At 40.2% G+C, this 22,106-nt stretch overlaps 1 protein-coding gene across 2 annotated transcripts in view; it reads left to right on the top strand.

The window, feature by feature from the left end:
• LOC136886536 (organic cation/carnitine transporter 2) overlaps positions 1 to 22,106 on the top strand; it is a 157,231-nt gene that overhangs the window by 53,710 nt on the left and 81,415 nt on the right. Inside the window, exons 3-4 of one of the 2 annotated variants that reach the window (XM_067159350.2) lie at positions 9,749 to 9,864; positions 14,426 to 14,588. In XM_067159350.2, the coding sequence (XP_067015451.2) occupies positions 9,749 to 9,864; positions 14,426 to 14,588 (279 nt within the window). Of the gene's footprint in view, positions 1 to 9,745; positions 9,865 to 14,425; positions 14,589 to 22,106 lie in introns of both variants that reach the window. The other variant, XM_067159357.2, reaches the window with a different exon arrangement.

Genomic DNA, 22,106 nt, shown 5'->3' with positions numbered 1-22,106 from the left:
ATTTCTACAGTTTAGCACCAACATTTTAATGGCATGCCTACTTGACTTCCAGTTTCCTGTTCCCTTATCAACGCTCCCTAGGCCACCCCATTTCCCCAGTTGTACCTCCCTATAACCCTTCTAAACAAATTTCCTAACTAATATGTACCTCTGGGGTTTAAGTGAAGGCCATCTGAGCACAGATCCCTATCTCCTACCCACCCATTAGGGTCTAGAAATCTTACTCCCAGTTTCCCACATACCTCCATAGTCTCATTTAAATCCCCAATCACCTTCCAGTCAGTATCCCTCCACTGATAATAATCTCCGCTTTCTTAAACTTCAACCGTGCTGCATTTACCAGATCCCACACATCCCTAACTATGTTGGTACTTATACCTGCTTGTCTTACGTTGTTAGTACCAACATGAAACATTACCACCTTCTCCTTTCCCTCCTCCTTCTCTTCTACTTTCCTCAACATCTGCCTTAACCTAATTTCCGGATAACACTCTACCCTGGTTCCCTTTCCTCCACACACTTTCCCCACATGTCTAACAATGGAATCCCCCATGACCAGAGCCTCAACCCTACCCACCTCATTTGATCCTCTCCCCTCCTGGTCAGCCCTATCTTCTCTCACTGCTGCAGAAGCTACTTCCTCCTACCTTTTCACCCTCCCATGACCTTTGACCTGTCTTTTCCTCTCCTCTATTCTCCATTTTTCTTTCTTACCTTTTCCCTTCCTCCTATTTCCACACATCTTCAGCAACAGTTCCCTGATCCTCATTGTCCCTTTCACAGACACCTGTCCTGAATTCTGATCCTGAATGGATCCCTTAGCCTGCAATCTTCTTCCCCTTAAAACATTAGACCACTCGTCTTCTACAATTTTCCTCTTTCCTTCCCATCCATCACTTACACCTACTGTATCCTGTACATTGTTTAAGGGAGACCTACTTTCCTTCCTGTCCTCTGAGAGAATCCTAATTATCTCCCTCAAACTCTCCAACTCCTCCCTCATACTCCTTAATGCCTGGCCACACACACAGTTCCTACACTTGCACTCCTTAGCCATTGTTTACTGAATAATGAAAAGAAAAGGAGAAATAACTTATTCTCTGCAAAATAAAAATGAAAGGAAATAAATATTGTATAGGATAGCTCACAAAGATCACACGACGATAAAGTAATTAATATAGGCTACTAATACACTACAATACTACTTAGTTGTACGATTTTATTTCAATCAATCAATCAATCAATCGATCAATACTGATCTGCATTTAGGGCAGTCGCCCAGGTGGCAGACTCTTTATCTATTTTCCTAGACCCGTCTTAAAAGATTGCAAAGAAATCAGGAATTTATTGAACATCTCCCTTGGCAAGTTATTCCAATCCCTAACTCCCCTTCCTGTAAACGAATATTTGCCCCAATTTGTCCTCTTGAATTCCAACTTTATCTTCATTTTGTGATATATCCTACATTTAAAGACACCACTGAAACGTATTCGTCTACTGATGTCCTCCCACGCCATCTCTCCCCTGGCAGCACGGAACATACCTCTTAGTCAAGTAGCTCGTCTCCTTTCTTCCAAGTCTTCCCAGCGCAAACTTTGCAACATTTTTGTAACGCTATTTTGTCGGAAATCACCCAGAACAAATCAAGCTGCGTTTCTTTGGATTTTTTCCGGTTCTTGAATCAAGTAATCCTGGTGAGGGTCCATACACTGGAACCACACTCTACTTGGGGTCTTACCAAAGACTTTTATACCCTCTCCTTTACATCCTTACTACAACCCCTAAATACCCTCATAACCGTGTGCAGAGATCTGTACCCTTTATTTACAATCGTATTTATGTGATTACCCCAATGAAGATCTTTCCTTATATTAATACCAAGGTATTTACAATGATCCCCAAAGGGAACTTTTACCCCATCAACGCAGTAATTAAAATTGAGAGGACTCTTCCTGTTTGTGAAACTCACAACCTGACTTTAAACCTCGTTTATCATCATACCATTGCCTACTGTCCATCTCACAACATTATGGAGGTCATTTTGCAGTTGCTCACAATCTTGTAACTTATTTATTACTCTGTACAGAATAACATCATCTGCAAAAAGCATTATCTCTGTTTCCAATTCTTTATACATATCATTGATATATATAATAAAACATAAAGGTCCAATAATACCGCCTTGAGGAATTCCCCTCTTAAATATTACAGGGACAGATAAAGCTTCGCCTACTCTAATTCTCTGAGTTCTATTTTCTAGAAACAGAGCCACCCATTCAGTCACTCTTTTGTCTAGTCCAACTGCACTCATTTTTGCCAGTAGTCTCCCTTTTCTACCTATCTAATGCCTTATACAGGTCAACTGCAAAACTATCCAATTGACCTCCTGAATCCAGGATATCTGCTATATCTTGCTGGAACCCTACAAGTTGAGCTTCAGTGGAATAACCTTTCCTAAACCCAAACTGCCTTCTATCAAACTAGTTATTAATTTTGCAAACATGTCCAATATAATTAGAAAGAATGTTTTCACAAAGCTTACATGCAACGCATGTCAAACTGACTGGCCTGTAATTTTCAGCTGTATGTCTATCACCTTTTCCTTTATACACAGGGGCTACTATAGCAACTCTCCATTAATTTGGTATAGTTCCTTCATGCAAACAATAAACAAACAAGTACTTCAGACATGGCACTATATCCCAACCCATTGTCATTAGTATATCGCCCTAAACCTCGTCAATTCCAGCTGCTTTTCTATTTTTCAGCTTTTGTATCTTACTGCAATTGTCATTGCTGTCATACGTATATTTTAATACTTCTTTAGTATTAGTCACCTCCTCTATCTGAACATTATCCTTGTAACCAACAATCTTTACATACTGCTGAGTGAATACTTCTGCCTTTTGAAAATCCTTGCATACACACTCCCCTTGTTCATTTATGATTCCTTGAATATCCTTCTTGGAACCTGTTTCTGCCTTAAAGTACCTACACATACTCTTCCATTTTTCACTAAAATTTGTATGGCCGCCAATTATGCTTGCCATCATGGTATCCTTAGCTGACTTCTTTGCAAGATTAAATTTCCTAGTAAGTTCATTCAATTTCTCCTTACTTGCGCAGCCATTTCTAACTCTATTTCTTTCCAACCTGCACTTATTAATGATTCCTTGAATATCCTTCTTGGAACCTGTTTCTGCCTTAAAGTACCTATACATACTCTTCCATTTTTCACTAAAATTTGTATGGCCGCCAATCATGCTTGCCATCATGTTATCTTTAGCTGACTTCTTTGCTAGATTAAATTTCCTAGTAAGTTCCTTCAATTTCTCCTTACTTGCGCAGCCATTTCTAACTCTATTTCTTTCCAACCTGCACTTACTTTTTAGTCTCTTTACTTCTCTGTTATAATATAGTACAAACCTATTTTTACATTCCTCAACAATTGCTTTAAAGTCATTCCAGAGTCTGTTTACATTTTATTTACCGTTTTTCACCGATTATATTTATTAAAAACTCCCTTATGCCTGTTTTATCAGCCATATGGTACTGCCTAAAGGTCCTGATTTTAATATCTTACTTTCTTTTACAGTTATTTTTAACTACCACAAGAACAGTTTCGTGATCACTAATACCATCTATTATTTCGGTTTCTCTATTGAGCTCATCTCGTTTTACCAACTCCACATCCAGAACATCCTACAACTCCCCACCAGGATAAAAATTGCTGTTAATTACTGAAAACAGAAAATAATACACAAGAATTACACAATTTTAAACTGCAGTTAAGTCTACCCTAATTACTATAACAGGATTCTAGTAAGAGAGTTACTAGAGATACCACAGATACTACAGATACCGGTACTGAAAATGAAAATGAAAACCTACAGCCTGTTTTCCAGTCATTGCAGATATAGGCTATTAGTACGATGGGGTTGCCACTCCCAATGTGATTTGTTAATGAGTCATAGATGCTATGAAATGAGAATGGAGAGTGTTGCTGGAATGAAAGATGACAGGAAAACCGGAGTACCCGGAGAAAAACCTGTCCCGCCTCCGCTTTGTCCAGCACAAATCTCACATGGAGTGACCGGGATTTGAACCACGGTATCTGGCGGTGAGAGGCCGACGCGCTGCCGTCTGAGCCACGGAGGCTCTACTACAGATACTATGCTACACAAATATTTCACAGTAATATAATAAACACATTAATTTCTAATAATATACCACAACAATTTTAAGCTACGTTCAGATGCTAAAATACACTACAATCATTTTAAACTACGTTCAGACGTATTCTAATTACGGTAAATTATTACTAAGCGCAAACATAAATGGAAATTACAAATCAAGTTTGAAATTCGCAAGACTACTCGAAATAACAGAATAAGCACTTTAATTTCTAATAAGTTACTAAAATACACTACAATAATTTTTAAACTACGTTCAGACGTACCCTAATTACAATAGGTTATTACTAAGCACTGGGAGAGGGGGAGGGGTGCGGAATGATAAGAAAGTATGCATTTATAAAACCGTTTGTATTACGAAGTTAAAATTTCAAATGGTATCCTACGGGTTAAGTAAGAGAAGGTTTGAAATAATTGTAACCCCTCAGAAAGTTAAATTGGGGTTAAGATCGGAAAACAAATATATTCATTCCTTCCTGGGAATGGTTTAACGTACGGAGACAAAATTCCAAATAGTGGTATATATTTTAAATCCTAGTGTGAAATAGCATATATTTTTAAACGTTCCACACCTGAAGTGTTAAATGGAGTTAGCTACGTAAACGAAACTATTCGTCTCTAAAAATCCGTTTGACGTACAAAGTTGTAATTTTACAAGAATGTCGTTCTATTATGTCCTAGGTGTAAAATATCGTATACTTCAAAATGTTTCTCCCCTAAGGGGTTTAAATGGTGGTTGACTCTCAAAAACACAATATCCATTTTTCCGCAACCGTTTCAGGAACGAACTTATGTTTTTTTTTATTTTATTTTATGGAGGTTAGTCTTCTATGTCTAAGATGTTAATAAATATTTAAAAACATTCACCCCTTAAAAGTACTCATTTCTCCATTACTGTTCAACGTACAAAATAAAAAATTCACAGGTTGGTCGCTTTTGCATCCTAGATGTTAAATAAGATAGGGTTTAAAACATTCAAATTCTTTCGTACGGGGTTCAAATGGATGTTAGATCAGAAAATAATAATTCCCCCCAAAACCGTTTGACATACGAACTGAGGGCGTATTTTACAGGCTCAGCTGACAGTGGGCTCTCCAAAGTGTAAAACTTTGAATAAAAACTTTCAGTTTAAAACCGTAGCGAAGCGCGTGTATCTTGCTAGTCTTATATATATGTGTTCAGTAGTGAGACGCCTCTGTAGTTATCCAGTGTGATTTAATAATAATAATAATAATAATAATAATAATAATAATAATAATAATAATAATAATAATAATAATAATAATAATTGTTACCGTGGTTTGGTGGATCAGCAGAGGTGAAAGAAGGTGCCGGGGTGAATGGGTCTAACTACAAAATTAAAGTTAATTTAAAACTGTAACTAGGTTATATTTTTCTCTCTTTCAAAAGAAACAACAAGTAGCAACAAAATTTAACAACTTCTAACTAGTTGAGATAACAATGGTACCCAGCTTAGAAAAATCCACGATTTCAACTTTTAACACACTTTGGGAACAAGTCCCTAGTTTTACAACTTTTGAACATCCCATCTTACAGAGGAGCATAATTTTACAAAGGGCAGAAATCCCCTAATAACCTGTAGCACTTGCTCCCACCTTGCCATGTCAAGCCTCCTAGAGGCACATTTCCAATACTTAAAAGAGCTGACCAGCTCTCAGTTTTTCAATCCTATTAAAGGCAATACCAGACTTTACACTTAATTGCCATCAAGGCACAACTTACACAAAATGAAACGGGGGTATCTTGTGCCCATCCTACTGGGTCTTAGTAGTAGAAAAGAACAGGTTAAGTAAATGGCCCAAAATGCAAAAATAAATGGAGCCGTGTACTTGCACTCCTACACATACATTCTTAAAACCTAAGAGGCACTAGGCCGACGAAACAGGGGCTAATCCCAGACTATGGAGGTGACTCCTAAAATGAATAAATTTAACACATTAAGGATGAGTAGAAAATCAGTTACCAAAACGTAGTCACCTCAAATCAAAATGAAGGGGAACTCGAGAGGGTAAAGCACTCTCTATCCCCGATTTACAGTTAAAGATATATTTTTTTACATAAGCCGGCACAAATTTACATTTTTAGAAAGGTAGGTTACATTGTAAAAGTTTCGGACCTTTCCCGCGGGTTAAACTGCTGAGCTAGCAAGAAATAAAGATGTTAACCGGCAATTACCTTACAGAAGAACAGCTGCCTGATGAAAGAGGCGCTTCTCGCCTCCTGCTACACGTCCATACACTAGATTAGATGTTGATGAAGTGGCCGAGAGACAAGAAAATCAGCAGTTTTTACACCCTCGGGGAAGGTTCGAGACCTTTCATGAATTATTAAGACACACCCACAGCCTTTTATTGGGTAGCTTACAGTTACACATCAAAATCGAAGAAGAAAGACACGATTGGTCAAAAATTAATTACAGAAATTCTGGATTGGCTAAGTTCAGAACTGGCGGAAGGAAAGATTAATATTGCCAATCCACAAATGAAAGAACGAAATTTAGTAAGGAACAAGTCCCTAGTTACACAATTTTGAACATCCCACCTTACAGAGGAGCATAATTTAACAAAATCCTTGTACAAGACGGGAATCGAATTCTGGGCATCTGCTTAGAAAGTAGGTTCGCCATCTTTGCACCACAAAACTAGCAATAATAATAATAATAATAATAATAATAATAATAATAATAATAATAATAATAATAATAATAATAATAATAATAATAATAATAATAATAATAGTATCTGGGCTATGAGTACAAAATTTCTTCAAGAAAGTTCCTCCACTTCGCACCAGGGTGCATGATCACAGTTTTTAGGCAGTGACATCTATGAGAGAATGTCCAAACTTCTTGATAAATAGTAAACAAAAACACGTCGAAATTCACACAGTGACATCTTCAGAGGAAAGGTTTAAGTAGATCCAGTTTTAAGTTCACTGTTTCTCCTGTAGAGGAGTACCTTAAGGCGGAAAATTCGAATGTGCGGCGTAAAGGTGTACCACCCGGTACAATAATAATAATTCCAAGGTACATACGACCCATTAAAAAACTTGGCCTATGAAGTTGTCTGCTGTCCAGGCAGAGGGCCAGCAGTTACTGGAGTGCAACATTGTCTTAGTAACAACATCTTCAGTCATATTGTCCGGTTTTCATGACCAGGGTCGATATCTCTTATATCAAACAGCTCCCAATTGGCCTTATGAGGCTGAGTGAACATTGCACTAGTCCTAAGTCCAGTACTGAAATCCTTGGACAAGACGGGAATCGAATTCTGGGCATCTGCTTAGAAAGTGGGCTCGCCATCTTTGCACCACAAAACTAGCAATAATAATAATAATAATAATAATAATAATAATAATAATAATAATAATAATAATAATAATATCTGGGCTATGTGTCTCAGGCATTAGAGCGCCGACTTTCTGGATCCAAGGTAATGGTTTCGATCCCGACTCAGTCCGGTGATGTTCGAAGGTACTTAAACACGGCAGTCTCTTCACATTAAAAAACTCATGTGGGTCAAAATTTCGGAACTGCAAAGATAAGAAGTTAGGGGCACGTAAAACCAGCATTATCTGTATATTAAAACAGTTTACTAGAAACACCTTTGTCCAGTCCGTCCGGCCGTTCTACTAGACCAATTGGCTTCATTCGTTCTTCATTCTCTCCGGAATTAGAGGCCGGTGAATCATCAGGCATTGCCAGGTCTCTAAGTTCAGTCTACTTTGACCCGTAGAAATATCAAATCACAAAATGACTGTACTTAGCGGATTGCACGCAGTTAAGAAGTTGTTATTTGACCTATTCATAACGAATTCTGTGGAGCAGCACGGGTCCTCTGATCATCATCATCATCATCATGATCATGAAATGAAATGGCGTATGGCTTTTAGTGCCGGGAGATCCCACGACGGATTCGGCTCGCCAAGTGCAGGTCTTTTGATTTGACTCCCGTAGGCGACCTGTGCTTCGTGATGAGGATGAAATGATGATGAAGACAGCACATACACCAGCCCCCGTGCCAGGGAAATTAACCAATGATGGTGAAAATTCCCGACCCTGCCGGGAATCGAACTCGGGACCACTGTGACCAAAGGCCAACACGCTAACCATTTCAACAACACAGTCTGGTGCAACTCTTTCAAAGTAGACGCTTCGATGAGTTGGCCACAGCATCTGCCGTGACAAATTAGACTAACTGCGCGTTAATGTAGTAAAGGGAAGAGCAATGTGTGGTGAATGAGTTACATGAATGCTGAAGATAAAGTAGGAATCCAAGAGGACAAATTGGGGTAATTACTCGTTTATAGATAGAGGAATTAGGGATTGGAATAATTTGTCAAGGGAGGCGTTTGATACATTTCTAACTATACGAAATCATGTAAGATTAGACTAGTAAACAACTAACAGGGAATCTGCCACCTGGGTGACAGCCCTAAAGTCAGACTAATGGCGTCTGCAGAAGAAACTCAGAAACCAAACGTTTTTAATACCTTACGACTCGGCCAGGAATCGAACCTGAAGTACCACAATCCGAAGACCAGAACGCTGACCATTCTGCCAGGCATTATAATTATTATTATTCTTTTTTTGCTAGGGGCTTTACGTCGCACCGACACAGATAGGTCTTATGGCGACGATGGGATAGGAAAGGCCTAGGAGTTGCAAGGAAGCGGCCGTGGCCTTAATTAAGGTACATCCCCAGCATTTGCCTGGTGTGAAAATGGGAAACCACAGAAAACCATCTTCAGGTCTGCCGATAGTGGGATTCGAACCTACTATCTCCCGGATGCAAGCTCACAGCCGCGCGCCTCTACGCGCACGGCCAACTCGCCCGGTATTATTATTATTATTATTATTATTATTATTATTATTATTATGTTTGTCCAAATCTTGTCCCGTTTCTCTTCGGGGTCGGGTATGAAGTGAGATGAATCTGTCGTGGTGCGTTTTATGACCGGATGCCCTTCCTGACGTCAACTTCATCAGAGGAGTTAATGAGTTGAAATCAATGACGTGATATATGACAGTAGAGAGGGAGAGGGTGAAACCCGGTGACGGCACATAGTTTACTCCTGTCAAATAGCACCAGAGGGCCTGCTCAAGGCTTATCGTCGCCATCCGACGGACGAATCACCATCAACAGCATGATATGCCCTCACTCCATATGAGCACTGGCGGAGAGGTTTAGAATTTAATCCAGGCTTTTGGCACACAATCTAGTGGTTAGAAATTGTATACCACCACCTCCCCTACCCTGCCAGCCAACATTCTGATGGTGAATTTTTTTCGACCAACGGGACTTGGACCGGATAACCACGGTGTCGGATCGTTTAGACTTCAACGTCTTAACGATCATGGACACCAGACGGTCTATTGTTATTATTTTAATACATTATTACGACATGTAAAAGAATGTACGCCCTACCTGATGATAAAAAAGAAACTGAAGTGATTTGATTTTCAGAAATGTTTCTTTTATGAAAACTCAACTTCCTAGAGTTGCCTACATGAGCATATTTCCTACTGTTTTCAGAGACCCAGAGGCCAGAGATACAGGTGGTTTCCACAAATGCAGGATGTACAACGTAAGTGTGCCTATGGAGCTGACTTCCCTGAATAACACATCTGGACGGACCTTCGAACAAGTAGGTGAGAACACACAAAATGACGAAAAAAATGGTGTAAATATCTCGTATCATTTTGAATCATATTTTATGTTATAAATCTGCAGATGTACAGTAACTGACTCATAAAAACAGATCCTGCGCCATTCTCATTGTCGTCGATATGAGGTACAGCGACTAGTTTATCCCTGTAATAAGTGTTCTCCGTTTGGCACGGTCTTGAAATGCAGGTGTTCTGTCTTCATAGGTTCACATTCGGCTTTCTCAAGGAACGTCTTCATGAAGGTCTTTCCTGTTTTTCTTCGGGGTCACTTGTCTGGTTTTTACTTTTGTAACTGTTTGTTAATACCAATAAATAATAATTAACTCTAATCATTGCCCCACGCTTGGGTGCCATTTTTTACTTTACTGTTAATAATAATAAAATAAGTAACTGAATAAAGAAAATTATCTAAATAAATAAAATTACTCAAAACTGAATAAAATACTTGAAATAAATTAAATTAATAAAAATAATAAAAATAATTAATCGAAATGTCCGCTAGAGTTCACTAGAATGGATCCCTCGAATTCAGGGGCGGTTTCTCCATAAGGTTGCAGGTTTGCGCTACCCCCATTAATTTTTAAGTTTATTTTAGGTAAAGTTTAATAATTTGGATTACTCAACTACCGGTACCGCATTTTCATTCAACAAGACAAACATTTCAAGAACATGAAAGAGCAAATATTGACTACAGGAGATTACAAGCCGATACTCTTAGATGTTCACTGCAGGAGCCGAAAAGTTTGCAGCAGAGTCAACCTGAGGTACGAAAAAACCTGGGCTGCAGAGGGGTGCGCGGGGCTGATCGAGGTGTGCTTTTTTGGCTGCTAGAGGGTTGCGCGGGGAGAGGAAAAGATGGGCGTGCTTTCTTATACATTGCTTAAATGGAGGTTTATCAACCTGGCTCCTCCTACCACGGCCGACTTGATGCGTCGCTCCAGCTAGCTCCTTGCAGCGCAGCGAGGGATCCAGTCGGCCGTGCTCCTACGTAACCAACTACCAGCAAAGTCGCTAGAGACCGTTGGCGCTCAATGTGAGAGTCTGTTATAGAACAGGGATGTCACCTAGCGAAATTGGATAGAGGTTCATCTGCTGGATATATAACTAATGGCTTGAAATTTAGAAAATAAAAACCGCCATTTCTTTCAGTATAGTTGTGAGCTTTGTCATGTGCGTACAAGCTAAGTAGCTTATTGATTTCACTTTGTAACCATTCGTGTCAGCGTGTGTGTTTTTATTATTGTGCGTTTTTATCAGTTGGTGGTATTTTACCAGATCATGAATTCGGTGCAGTCTTTAATGTCTGGGCCGTTTCCGCAATGGATTGCCGAATAAAAATCCGAGGTGAAACGAATGGATAGGCCCACGCGACGTTTATTTTCGAAACCAGAAACAATACCGGAATTAGGCTACCTCAAAGTGTTTCATTTCAATATGGTAAAATAGTTTTTAAATGAAAAAATGTTAGTGGGTTTTAGTAATATTTCTGAAAATAGAAATGTAAAATGTTTGTTTTCTTTTTAATAATAAAAAGTATTGTTGATGTATCTGGATTTGAAAAATAGCCTGTAATCATATTATATCAAAGGTAAAAGTTGTGCACCACTGAACTTTTAAACCACCAGCCACTACTGCTCGAATTTAGATAGAGCATGATAATTCTATATCTCCCAGGGTGTGTACATAATGCTGCGTACTGGTACATCTGCTTCAGGCCTTACCTAACCTTCTGAAAACGACTAAATCGGTAGGAACTGCACCTGTGTTCATCAATAACTCCACTGATTCTAAAATAACTAACTATATTCTCAATAAAATCCGTCCATGAGCACCTCATCAACACACCAAAATATGCATATAATACATGCACAAAATATGACTGGAAGACTCCATATTTACAACAACAATGAAAACAGTGGGAAAACGAAAGCGAGAACTAAGCCACCATTGTAGTTAGTCAGTTGAACAATGTATCTGTATGTAGATAAGTACCGTTCGCTGTCTCTGTATCAACACGACTTGCCGATTCTCATAATCGGCACTTATTATATCACACAGATACTGTACCTTATAATACTGCGTTCACTGACTGATATATAACCGGGCAAGCTGGCCGTGCGGTTAGGGCCGCGCAGCTGTGAGCTCGCATCCGGGAGATAGTGGGTTCGAATCCCACTGTTGGCATCCCTGAAGATGGTTTTCCGTGGTTTACCATTTTCAAACCAGGCAAATGGTGGGGCTGTAACTTAATTAAGGCCACGGTTGCTTCCTTTCCATTCCTAGGCCCTTCATCTGCCATCATTGCCATAAGACCTATCTGTGTCGGTGCGACGTAAAGCAAATAGCAAAAAAAAAAAGATATATACATTTGAGCAACACACGCTTGTCGTTCCTGAACATAAATTATGGAAAGTCTGAGACCAACAAATAATACCAGGCCGCCACAAAGAGATACAATACCCAGTGCGTAAACACTCCACAGTTTGTAGGTCAACCACTTTCCACGAACATAGAAAGACTACGTCCCACGAACATTTGAAGTCCAGTCCAGTATAGTGCAGCAGTGTCACTCCAGTACCGTATATCCATTTTCTCTCCCGTATCGTGTATTGTATCAGCACTACTTAATTCCCGTACAGTGTCGTCTCTCTCACTCGCCGTATCGTCTGATGCATATATAGAGCTCCGCTTCCCCCTTCCTCTCAAAAAGATACGTCGAGATTCATCATTACCAGCCAATCATGAGTAGATTCACATGTCAAGACCACGCCCTGAATCTCTCCCAGTGTCACAAGGCAATCACATGATTAACAAACTCTGGAGTGTTTCACATGAGTCATCGGAACTTTCCGACTACATCAACAAGCCCGGAACACTTGCGCCCGAGGACCACTATATTTGTTCTACCTCGCACCGACACAGGTACTGTAGGTCTTACGGCGACGATGAAATAGGACACGACTAGGAATGGGAAGGAAGCGACCGTGGCCTTAAGTAAGGTACATCCCCAGCATTTGCCTGATGTGAAAATGTGAAACCATTTTCAGAGCTGCCGGCAGTGGGATTTGAACTCAATATCTCCCGAAAGCAAGCTCACAGCTACATGACTTAAACCACATAGCGAAGTAGCTTAGCAAGAGCGCTGTTACGCCAGGTCTCGTCTATATCCTGTCCTCATGTTGTCAGTACGGCTACGGCTAGGAGAACGTAACAGCCGGCTGCGTCAGTTGTAGAGTGTCTGATTCATGACTCCAAGTTCAGAGTTTCGGTCCTGGAACCCCACCCTCGATTTTTGAAAGCCACTCGAAATTTTTGGCACTCCCTTTCATAATGCTCTGGTGATGAACTCAGTACGAGAGGTTTTTTTTTTTTTGCTAGTTGCTTTACGTCGCACCGATACAGATAGGTCTTATGGCGACGATGGGACAGGAAAGGCCTAGGAATGGGAAGGAAGCGGCCGTGGCCTTAATTAAGGTACAGCCCCAGCATTTACCTGGTGTGAAAATGGGAATCCACGGAAAATCATCTTCAGGGCTGCCGACAGTGGGGTTCGAACCCACTATCTCCCGGATGCGAGCTCACAGCTGTGCGCTCCTAACCGCACGGCCAACTCGCCCGGTACGAGAGTATGACCACACATCTCTTCTCCCTAGGTTACCATTACGACCACATGTGGTACACTCTGAGAGTTCATCTCTTGTTCCTAGGTACGATACGTGGTACACCCTGACGGTTAATCTCTTGTCCCTAGGTTATCAGTACGACCACAAGTGGTGCACTCTGAGAGTTCATCTCTTGTTCCTAGGTACCACACGTGAAACATCCTAACAATTCATCTCTTATTCCTAGGCTGAGTACGACCACACGTAGTACACCCAAACAATTTATCTTTTGTCCCTAGGTTGAGTACGTTCACAAGTGGTGCACTTCGACAGTTCATCTGTTGTCCTTAGATTGAGTACGATCACACGTGGTACACCCTGACAGTTCATCTCTTGTTCCTAGGTTGTCAGTACGACCACAAATGGTGCACTTCGACAGTTCATCTGTTGTCCTTAGATTGAGTACGATCACACGTGGTACACCCTGACAGTTCATCTCTTGTTCCTAGGTTGTCAGTACGACCACAAGTGGTGCACTCTGACAGTTCATCTCTTGTTCCTAGGTTGTCAGTACGATCACAAGTGGTACACCCTGACAGTTCATCTCTTGTTCCTAGGTTGTCAGTACGATCACACGTGGTACACCCTGACAGTTCATCTCTTGTTCCTAGGTTGTCAGTACGACCACAAGTGGTGCACTCTGACAGTTGATCTCTTGTTCCTAGGTTGTCAGTACGACCACAAGTGGTACACTCTGACAGTTCGTCTCTTGTTCCTAGGTTGTCAGCACGACCAAAAGTGGTACACACTGACAGTTTATCTCTTGTTCCTATGTTGTCATTACGACCACAGGTGGTACACGCTGATAGTTCATCTCTTGTTCCTAGGTTATCAGTACGACCACAAATGGTACTTCCTTACAGTTCATCTCTTGTTCGTAGGTTGTCAGTATGGTTGGGAGTATGATCACACGTGGTACACTCTGACAGCACCATCACAGGAAGACTGGGTGTGCGACAAAAGCCTGTACGTGTCCAACACGTTTGCTGTGAGTCGAGCTGGGGATGTGATCGGAAATCTCATATTCGGTCAGCTTGGAGACTCGTGAGTACATATTCTACCGATTCACTTTTAAGTAACACGTATTTAACATTTTACGAGTTTCGTCCATGAATGCTCCAGTCTACAAAAATATTTATTTCACTCTGAAAATATTTTCATTAGAAACATTATTTGCATTGAGCTACCAAGAACTAGTCTGCTCAGAACATTCCAAAGGACTAAGCGAGTTGGTTGCACTGTTGCGGGTGTGTACCTGTTAGTTTGCATTCAGGAGATGATGGGTTCGAACTCCACTATCGTCAGCCCCGAATATGGTTTCCTGTGGTTTCCCATTTTCACAAGATAAATGCTGGAGCTCTACCTTAATGAAGGGGATGTTTATTTCCCTCCCGGCCCTTGTCCTATTCTACCCAAGCGACTGCTACTCAACCTGGAGGCCTGCAGATTGCGAGGTGTCGTGTGGTTGGCGCGACGAATCATCTCGACCGTTATTATAGGCTTTCTAGATCGGGGCCACTATCTCGGCGTCAGATAACTCCTCAATAGTAATGGCGTAAATTGAGTGGATTTCGAACCAGCCCTCAGATCCAGGTAAAAATCCCTGACCTGGCCGAAAATCGAACCCTGGGCCTTCGGGTAAGAGGCTGACACGCTACCCGTACACCGTGGGGCCGGCCTTATTCCACCCCACCGTAACAAAAAGACAAGAAAGCGCCCCAAGGTATGAATAGCAGCCTATTACTTCATATACATGAGTAGAGATCTACTAAATCTCCTCTAGTCAAAACTTGTTTTGTTTTCCCTGACCCCAACGAAATTTGCATTACAAAAGCTAGGAAGTTTTGAATAATGTTAGGATCACTCTCTTTCTTTAGTCGAAACACTCTTTGGTAAAATGATCGAAACTTTTCCTCCTTCAGTCATTGCTACGGGAGGAATCTAGTCAAGTACAGGTCTGTTACTCTTCATTATTTAACTATTTAATCATCTGCAATTTTTCTTAATTGATGGGTCGAACGAGAACTGGCAGTATTGGTGAAAACTTGTATCTTCAGTACAAGTCCAGGTGAAATATAGCCTACTTCTTAGGACGTTCTGCACAACAGCCACGTCTTTCACTTTCTTCCACAGCTGCCAGAGTTAACATGAGTTAGAGCGATCACTTCCTTTGCACTTCTACTGCTTCTTCCCCAACTAAGAAAACTCGTTCTTTTGGTCCTTCTCACTCACAGGCCCTAATCTAGTTCCGTTTCGGAGCCGTTGGGAAGCGTTGAGGTTTCTAAGGATCGTAACTATGGCTCCAATTTTTAGAATAACAATACAGTGGACGCCGCTTATTTTGATCACTCTGCGACGCAGATAATTTGATAACATTAACCGGCTGATAACAGTAGCCGAAAATTGATAGGTAGCCTACTCTATTCACAACCTACATGCACTACAATGAAACAGATACCGGCACACAGCACTGCAATACCGTTAACTGTTTTCAGCTATGTAAAATAGTCTCTAATCATTGTTTGCTTCTGGTTGTCTCTCAAAAGTCCATTAATATCTAGCGCCTGTCGCATTTCAGCATTCGTTGTTGTTCGGGAAGTTTCGGCGAAATCATCATCATCAGCATCGCTATCTTCTGCTCCGTGTTCTTCACCTCTCATATCTAATTCTGCGAATGTAACTGCCTTACATAAATGTCTTTGTCTGCAGTCGCTTAAGTGCGGCCAGTATCCAGTATTCGGGAGATAGTAGGTTCGAACCCCACTGTCGGCAGCCCTGAAAATGGTTTTCCGTGGTTTCCCATTTTCACACCAGGCAAATGCTGGGGCTATACCTTAATTAAGGCCACGGCCGCTTCCTTCCCACTCCTAGCCCTTTCCTGTCCCATCGTCGCCATAAGACCTATCTGTGTCGGTGCGACTTAAAGCAACTAGCAAAAAAAAAAAAAATTGTCTTTGTCTGTTTCGCATCAGTAATGATGCTCTCATTAATGCTCATCCATTCCTGAAATTCATCTTCCGTTAAGCCTGTTGGACAAAGTTCAACATCCTCGCCTGCTTCTGGTAACACTCTTAAAATCCCCCATACCGGAAACAGTTCCTTATTGTATGTGCTCAGACATTATCCCATGACATGGCTAGAAGATGCAGGGCATCGAGAAGGCTGCTTGTTTTGGCAAGGGCATTGGCACTAGCTTTGTGTGAGTCCTCTATGTTTTCAAAGATTCTTGTGCGAATTTTATCGCCATAAAACGGTTTCATGGTGTGAATGATTCCTTGATCGCATAGTTGAATTAATGAAGTCGTATTCGCCGGTAAGAAAACCACACTGATGTTCTTGATCACACAATTCACAATGTGTGCTGCACAGTTGTCAATCGGCAAAACTATTTTACAGTCCAGCCTATTATCCCACTTCAGCAGTCATTCTTTGAAAATCAGGGCAGTCATCCATGCATTTAGAATTGGAATGATAGTCCACTGGAAACTTTGATGCCTTTAAAGGAACGTGGGTTCTTATTTTTCCCAATCACTAACAGACTTTTCTTTTTACCAGACATTCTCGCACAACATAAACCTCTTACTCGTTCCTTTGAGGTTTACAGCCTTTAGCACTTTCATATTTGAAGAAGTAAGTGTGTTCAGGCAAGGCGCGATAATACTCGCATACTTGAGAACGAAATCCTCGAAAACAAATATGATAAAATAAACCGAATTCATGATCACAATAAACGGAAGATTTTCAATGTTTTAGTATTTGTCCGCACGGGACTTCATAAAAGTGATTATATAATACGGTTTATAACAAATCTTTGATTACAATAAACGGCATCCATTGTATATGGAGGCAAACTATTAATTCTAAGGGATTCAAGAATTATATAGGAAGTTCAAGGAGCTAGCTTTCATCTTCAGAATTAATCTGTTGATGCTCGTGTATGGGTTTGTACTACCGGTTATTAGCCAAATGAATTTCAAACGAATTAATTTAATTAATTAAGAATGGCAACTTTCGAGAAAATTATGACATTTTTCGCAGAAGTGAACGTTTTGCTATAACGACATCATCATGTGCAAAAATTCTGGCTGGTAGTTCAACATTTGTTCCGTCTCCATCTACAGAAGGGTAATCGCCGTCAACGATTTCTGCAAAAAAAAAAAAAAAAAAAATCAGTGAATAACATTTTTTTGTGGTTTTGCCTGCATATTGTTATGGAAGTGGCGTATTTTGAAGAAGGATCAAAGAGGAGACTTTAATAAAATTATAAATAAATAATTGTTTGGTGATAAGCATGTGGCAAAACAGGTAAAACCTTTACGAAATCTCCGCCAAGAATAATAATTTTGCCGCCAGAAGGAATGGAATGTCGTTCCCCATGATATATTTTAGGAAATGATTCACACACATCAATGAATGACTATTTGCCATTGGGTCTTTATCCTACATTGAGCCGTGTTAATCGAACATCGTCAGCTGCTTTGGAATTTAATTTTAATCCAGAGGAATTTTGAATGTAATGTGAACTCTTCAACCGCTAGGCAGCAAAACAGCAGGTATTCCTGTCCACGTTAATGATATAACATGAAGCCCCAAATTGAAGCAATTTTGTGTTATATCCCTAAATATTTTCCTAGTGCCCTCGAGACCTTCGATGAAAAATGTATTCTTGACATGTGTGTTGTTTTGTTGGAGCACGTCATTGACTTCATTCATAACTGACAGTTGTTCCTGGTTTGTTCTGAATACCATGTCGGCCAAATCAAAACTGAAAATTAGCACATTAGTATGAGACGGACGATCGAGTCATTGCGCTAACTACCAAAATGGAGAATGTTCTCAGCCTCAGTGTTAAAATTTCTCCGAAATCACTGAAGCTAATAGGCCTATAGGGAGAGACGACATGGAGAAGGAAACGTTTAAATATATCCGAAACCACTTCAAGCTAGCAAATACAGAGAGAACTAAAGAAGACAGTAAAATTGTGCTGAAGAGCTTCTTCTCGGCCAAGCAACTCGCTACAACACAGGCTGGAAGAAGCCAAAGTACCGCTGACCAGGAAGACGTCTGACTGCGTACGTGTGCTTACCCCTTTCCATCTCCTCTATCGTGCTACATTCCTCAGCGCTCTCACGGTACAGTCGGCTTTGAAGTACTAGCGAGCGCTTTGGCCAATCAGGATGCTACATTTTCTTTATTAATTTAAAAATATACGACAATAAATGTTTATGTTTTCATAGACACACTGCGAATCTACAGGCCAAGAGCTTTCGTCAGAATGCTTTACGATGTCAATCGATTCAGCCGTTCTCTCAAACTCGCGGTAACAAAAATCAGCCTAGTATTCTAAATATATAATAATAATAATAATAATAATAATAATAATAATAATAATAATAATAATAATAATAATAATAATAATAATAATCTCCTCATTGTGGTTTATTCTCATTCCGACTTCAGTGGCATAGTAGATTCGTCGTTATTCATAAGACAGTAGATTCTATCCCGACTGAGGTCGGTATCATCTGAGACTGTGACTATTCCGTTTCATTGACTTTAAACATGTTAAACAAGCTTGCAGGGCAAAATTCCTACTCCTCGACATCTTTGAAAATCCACGTTAATTGAGGGGTCGTTAAGGCAATTGCATTAATAACTTGAACACTTTCTCATCCTTGCATCATCAGAAAGTCCGTCTTCACAGTATAATGGTTAGCACTATTAGCTGCCGTCCTCGGAGGCCTGGGTTGGATTCCCGATAGTGCTAGAAATTTAACAATGGCAGGAGGGCTGGTGTGTGGTTAAAATGGTGCATGTAGCTCATCCCCATGGGTAATGTGCCTGAGGAGAACTGCACCACCTTGGGATGAGTACACGAGTTTTCTTTACTTTTATCATAAAAACCCTTCAGTGTTTTAGTGCGACGTTAAACCACTAGCAAAAAGAATACAAAAGTTGAAATCTAGAAAATCAGCTGGGATTGATAAGATTTCTGTGAATATACTGAAGGCAGTGGGTTGCTGGTGTATCCGGCCCTGAGACCAGCTCTACAGCTAGAGACGAAATTAATACCCTGAGAGTTAAAGGGAAGAAAGTCATTAAGGAGTCTGCAACATTATGCTACAGAAGGAAGGGTTAGGTGGGGTGAAAGTGGGAATGTATTAGATATAGGAAGGTGTTTAGGGTGCTGTGCTGTACTGTAGAGAGAGGGAGATAGCTTTATTCTTCTATGTTCATGCTATTTGCTTTACGTCGCACCGACACATATAGGTTTTATGGCGACGATGGGATAGGAAAGGCCTAGGAAAAGTAAAAGTGTCCGAGCATGCCAAAGATGTGCTGTTGCCTTACACCATTATTGTTTTGGAGAAATCGACAAGAAGTAAAGTGCACTGTGTAAATGAGAACGTATTTTTAGCTCCGTAGCTTTAGTAATTTTGACTGATTCAATTTTTTTATGCAAGATAAAATGTTTTATAATAATGATGCCAAAGCCTGTTGTGCCATTTCAGTATTGAGTATTCAAAGGAATGTGTAAAACTGACTAGGAAACTCGACTGATAGTCTATTTTATATTTTTAATGTTAAATTTTGATACTCTTTACATTTTTAGGAGAGATTCCTTCTTATGGCATTTAGTAAAGAGCGACTTCTTATTAGCATTTTCTATGTGCTTTATAATATTTGCCTCTGTAGTAGATATGTCATTTTTATTTTTCACTAATAATGAGTCATAAAATACACCAGGTGTTCTTTTATCATTAAAAATATACCATGATGAACCCAAACATGAAAATAGCCAAAGCCCATGTTGGAGGTATGCCCCTAGGGTCCATGCCCATGCTATAATTTTTAAACAACAACAACAAATATTTTTAAAACAATTTTCGGGGCGTTTTCGGACATAAATAAACTTATTCTAGTAGTCAAAACCATAAAATTCGAAAAAAAATTATTCGGCATAAATGGATTAATATATCCCTACAGGAAAATCTCCAATGGAATCAAATCACGAAGCATTCACAACATTATTACACATGAAAAAAATGTAAGAAATGTCTCGGATTTAATTCCAGCAAAATGAAATGGCGTATAGCTTTTAGTGCCGGGAGTGTCCGAGGACATGTTCGGCTCACCAGGTGCAGGTCTTTAGACTTGATGCCCGTAGGCGATCTGCGCGCCGTGACGGGGATGAAATTATGATGAAGACGACACATACACCCAGCCCCCGTGCTAGCGAAGTTAACCAATGATGGTTAAAATTCCCGACACTGCCGGGTATCGAGCCCGGGACCCCTGCGACCAAAGTCCAGCACGCTAACCACTCAGCCATGGAACTGGACTAACTCCAGCAATTAAGGTATGTTGGAGTGCACTCACTATCTTTAATAGAAACGCGTAACTTAGCATTTCCGGACTTTATTGTAATAACATTCTTCTCTTCGTATGAGTAATTCCTAAGTTTAACCCAGGAGTTTCTTTACACCTTAGGTAAACAAACGTAGACAATGTTATCTTGATAGCAGAGGGAAAGGGAGAAAGGTTAGAACTAGTTGCAGATATTTGTAATGTGTAATAATATTGACACTGTAAACTTTTAAATTAATCAGGACTCAAGATTTATAGAATTAGGGGTAATAATAATAGTACAGTTTCAGCTTCGGGGTTACAGGCCTTTTAATGTGATACTGGTGCCATCTAGGTTTGCCAATTTCGACGTTCAAATTCCACTGCTATCAGAGAGAAGGGAACTGTTCTGGACGATTTCCAAAACCAAGTTGCCAGCTTTGTCGGTTAGAGCAAGACCGACTCCAATCCTCAGACCGTAATATTAAAAAAAAAAACCATGGCGGCCGAAGTAGCCGGATTGCTGGTATTGGCTGACATGTAAATATCACGTACATATTATATAAACGGCGGTAAATTGTCATGATAAATGTAACATCATAGGGAAAGTCACTTGTGCACGTATGAAAACTCTTTGCCAACAAGAATCACATATCTTCTACTGTACTAGAAAAGAGACCAACAAGCTGATTATTTGTAAATTTCAATTCGTCAAATAACGCTCTTTCTTATATTTCACTTCGCTGGATAGATGAAAATACATGATAAATCTGTTAAAATGATACTTCTAACATCATTTGGAATGTTTCAAAATAAATTAAGGTACAAAATTACTCGATTTATTCGCTCTCATGAGAACTGTGAAACACATTTTGTTGCCTTAGTTTTTTTTAAATTCAGCACCCAACGAATAGGACGTACACCCGAAATAATAATGTCATTGGCTTTACGTCCCACTAACTACATTTGTTACGGTTTTCGGAGACGTCGAAGTGCCGAAACTTAGTCCTGCAGTAGTTCTTTTACATATCAGTAAATCTACCGACACGAGGCTGACTTATTTGAGCACCTTCAAATACCACCGCACTGAGCCAGGATCGAATCTGCCAACTTGGGGTCAGAAGACCAGCGCCTTAACCGTCTGAGTCACTCAGCCCAAGTACACCCGAAATGATTATGTTAACTCAATGAACGGCCCTGGTAGGGCCTAATGAT

This window comes from Anabrus simplex, chromosome 1 (assembly GCF_040414725.1).
Source record: "Anabrus simplex isolate iqAnaSimp1 chromosome 1, ASM4041472v1, whole genome shotgun sequence".
NCBI classification, from domain to species: Eukaryota; Metazoa; Arthropoda; class Insecta; order Orthoptera; family Tettigoniidae; genus Anabrus; species Anabrus simplex.
This window is presented reverse-complemented; position numbering and strand designations above follow the sequence as displayed.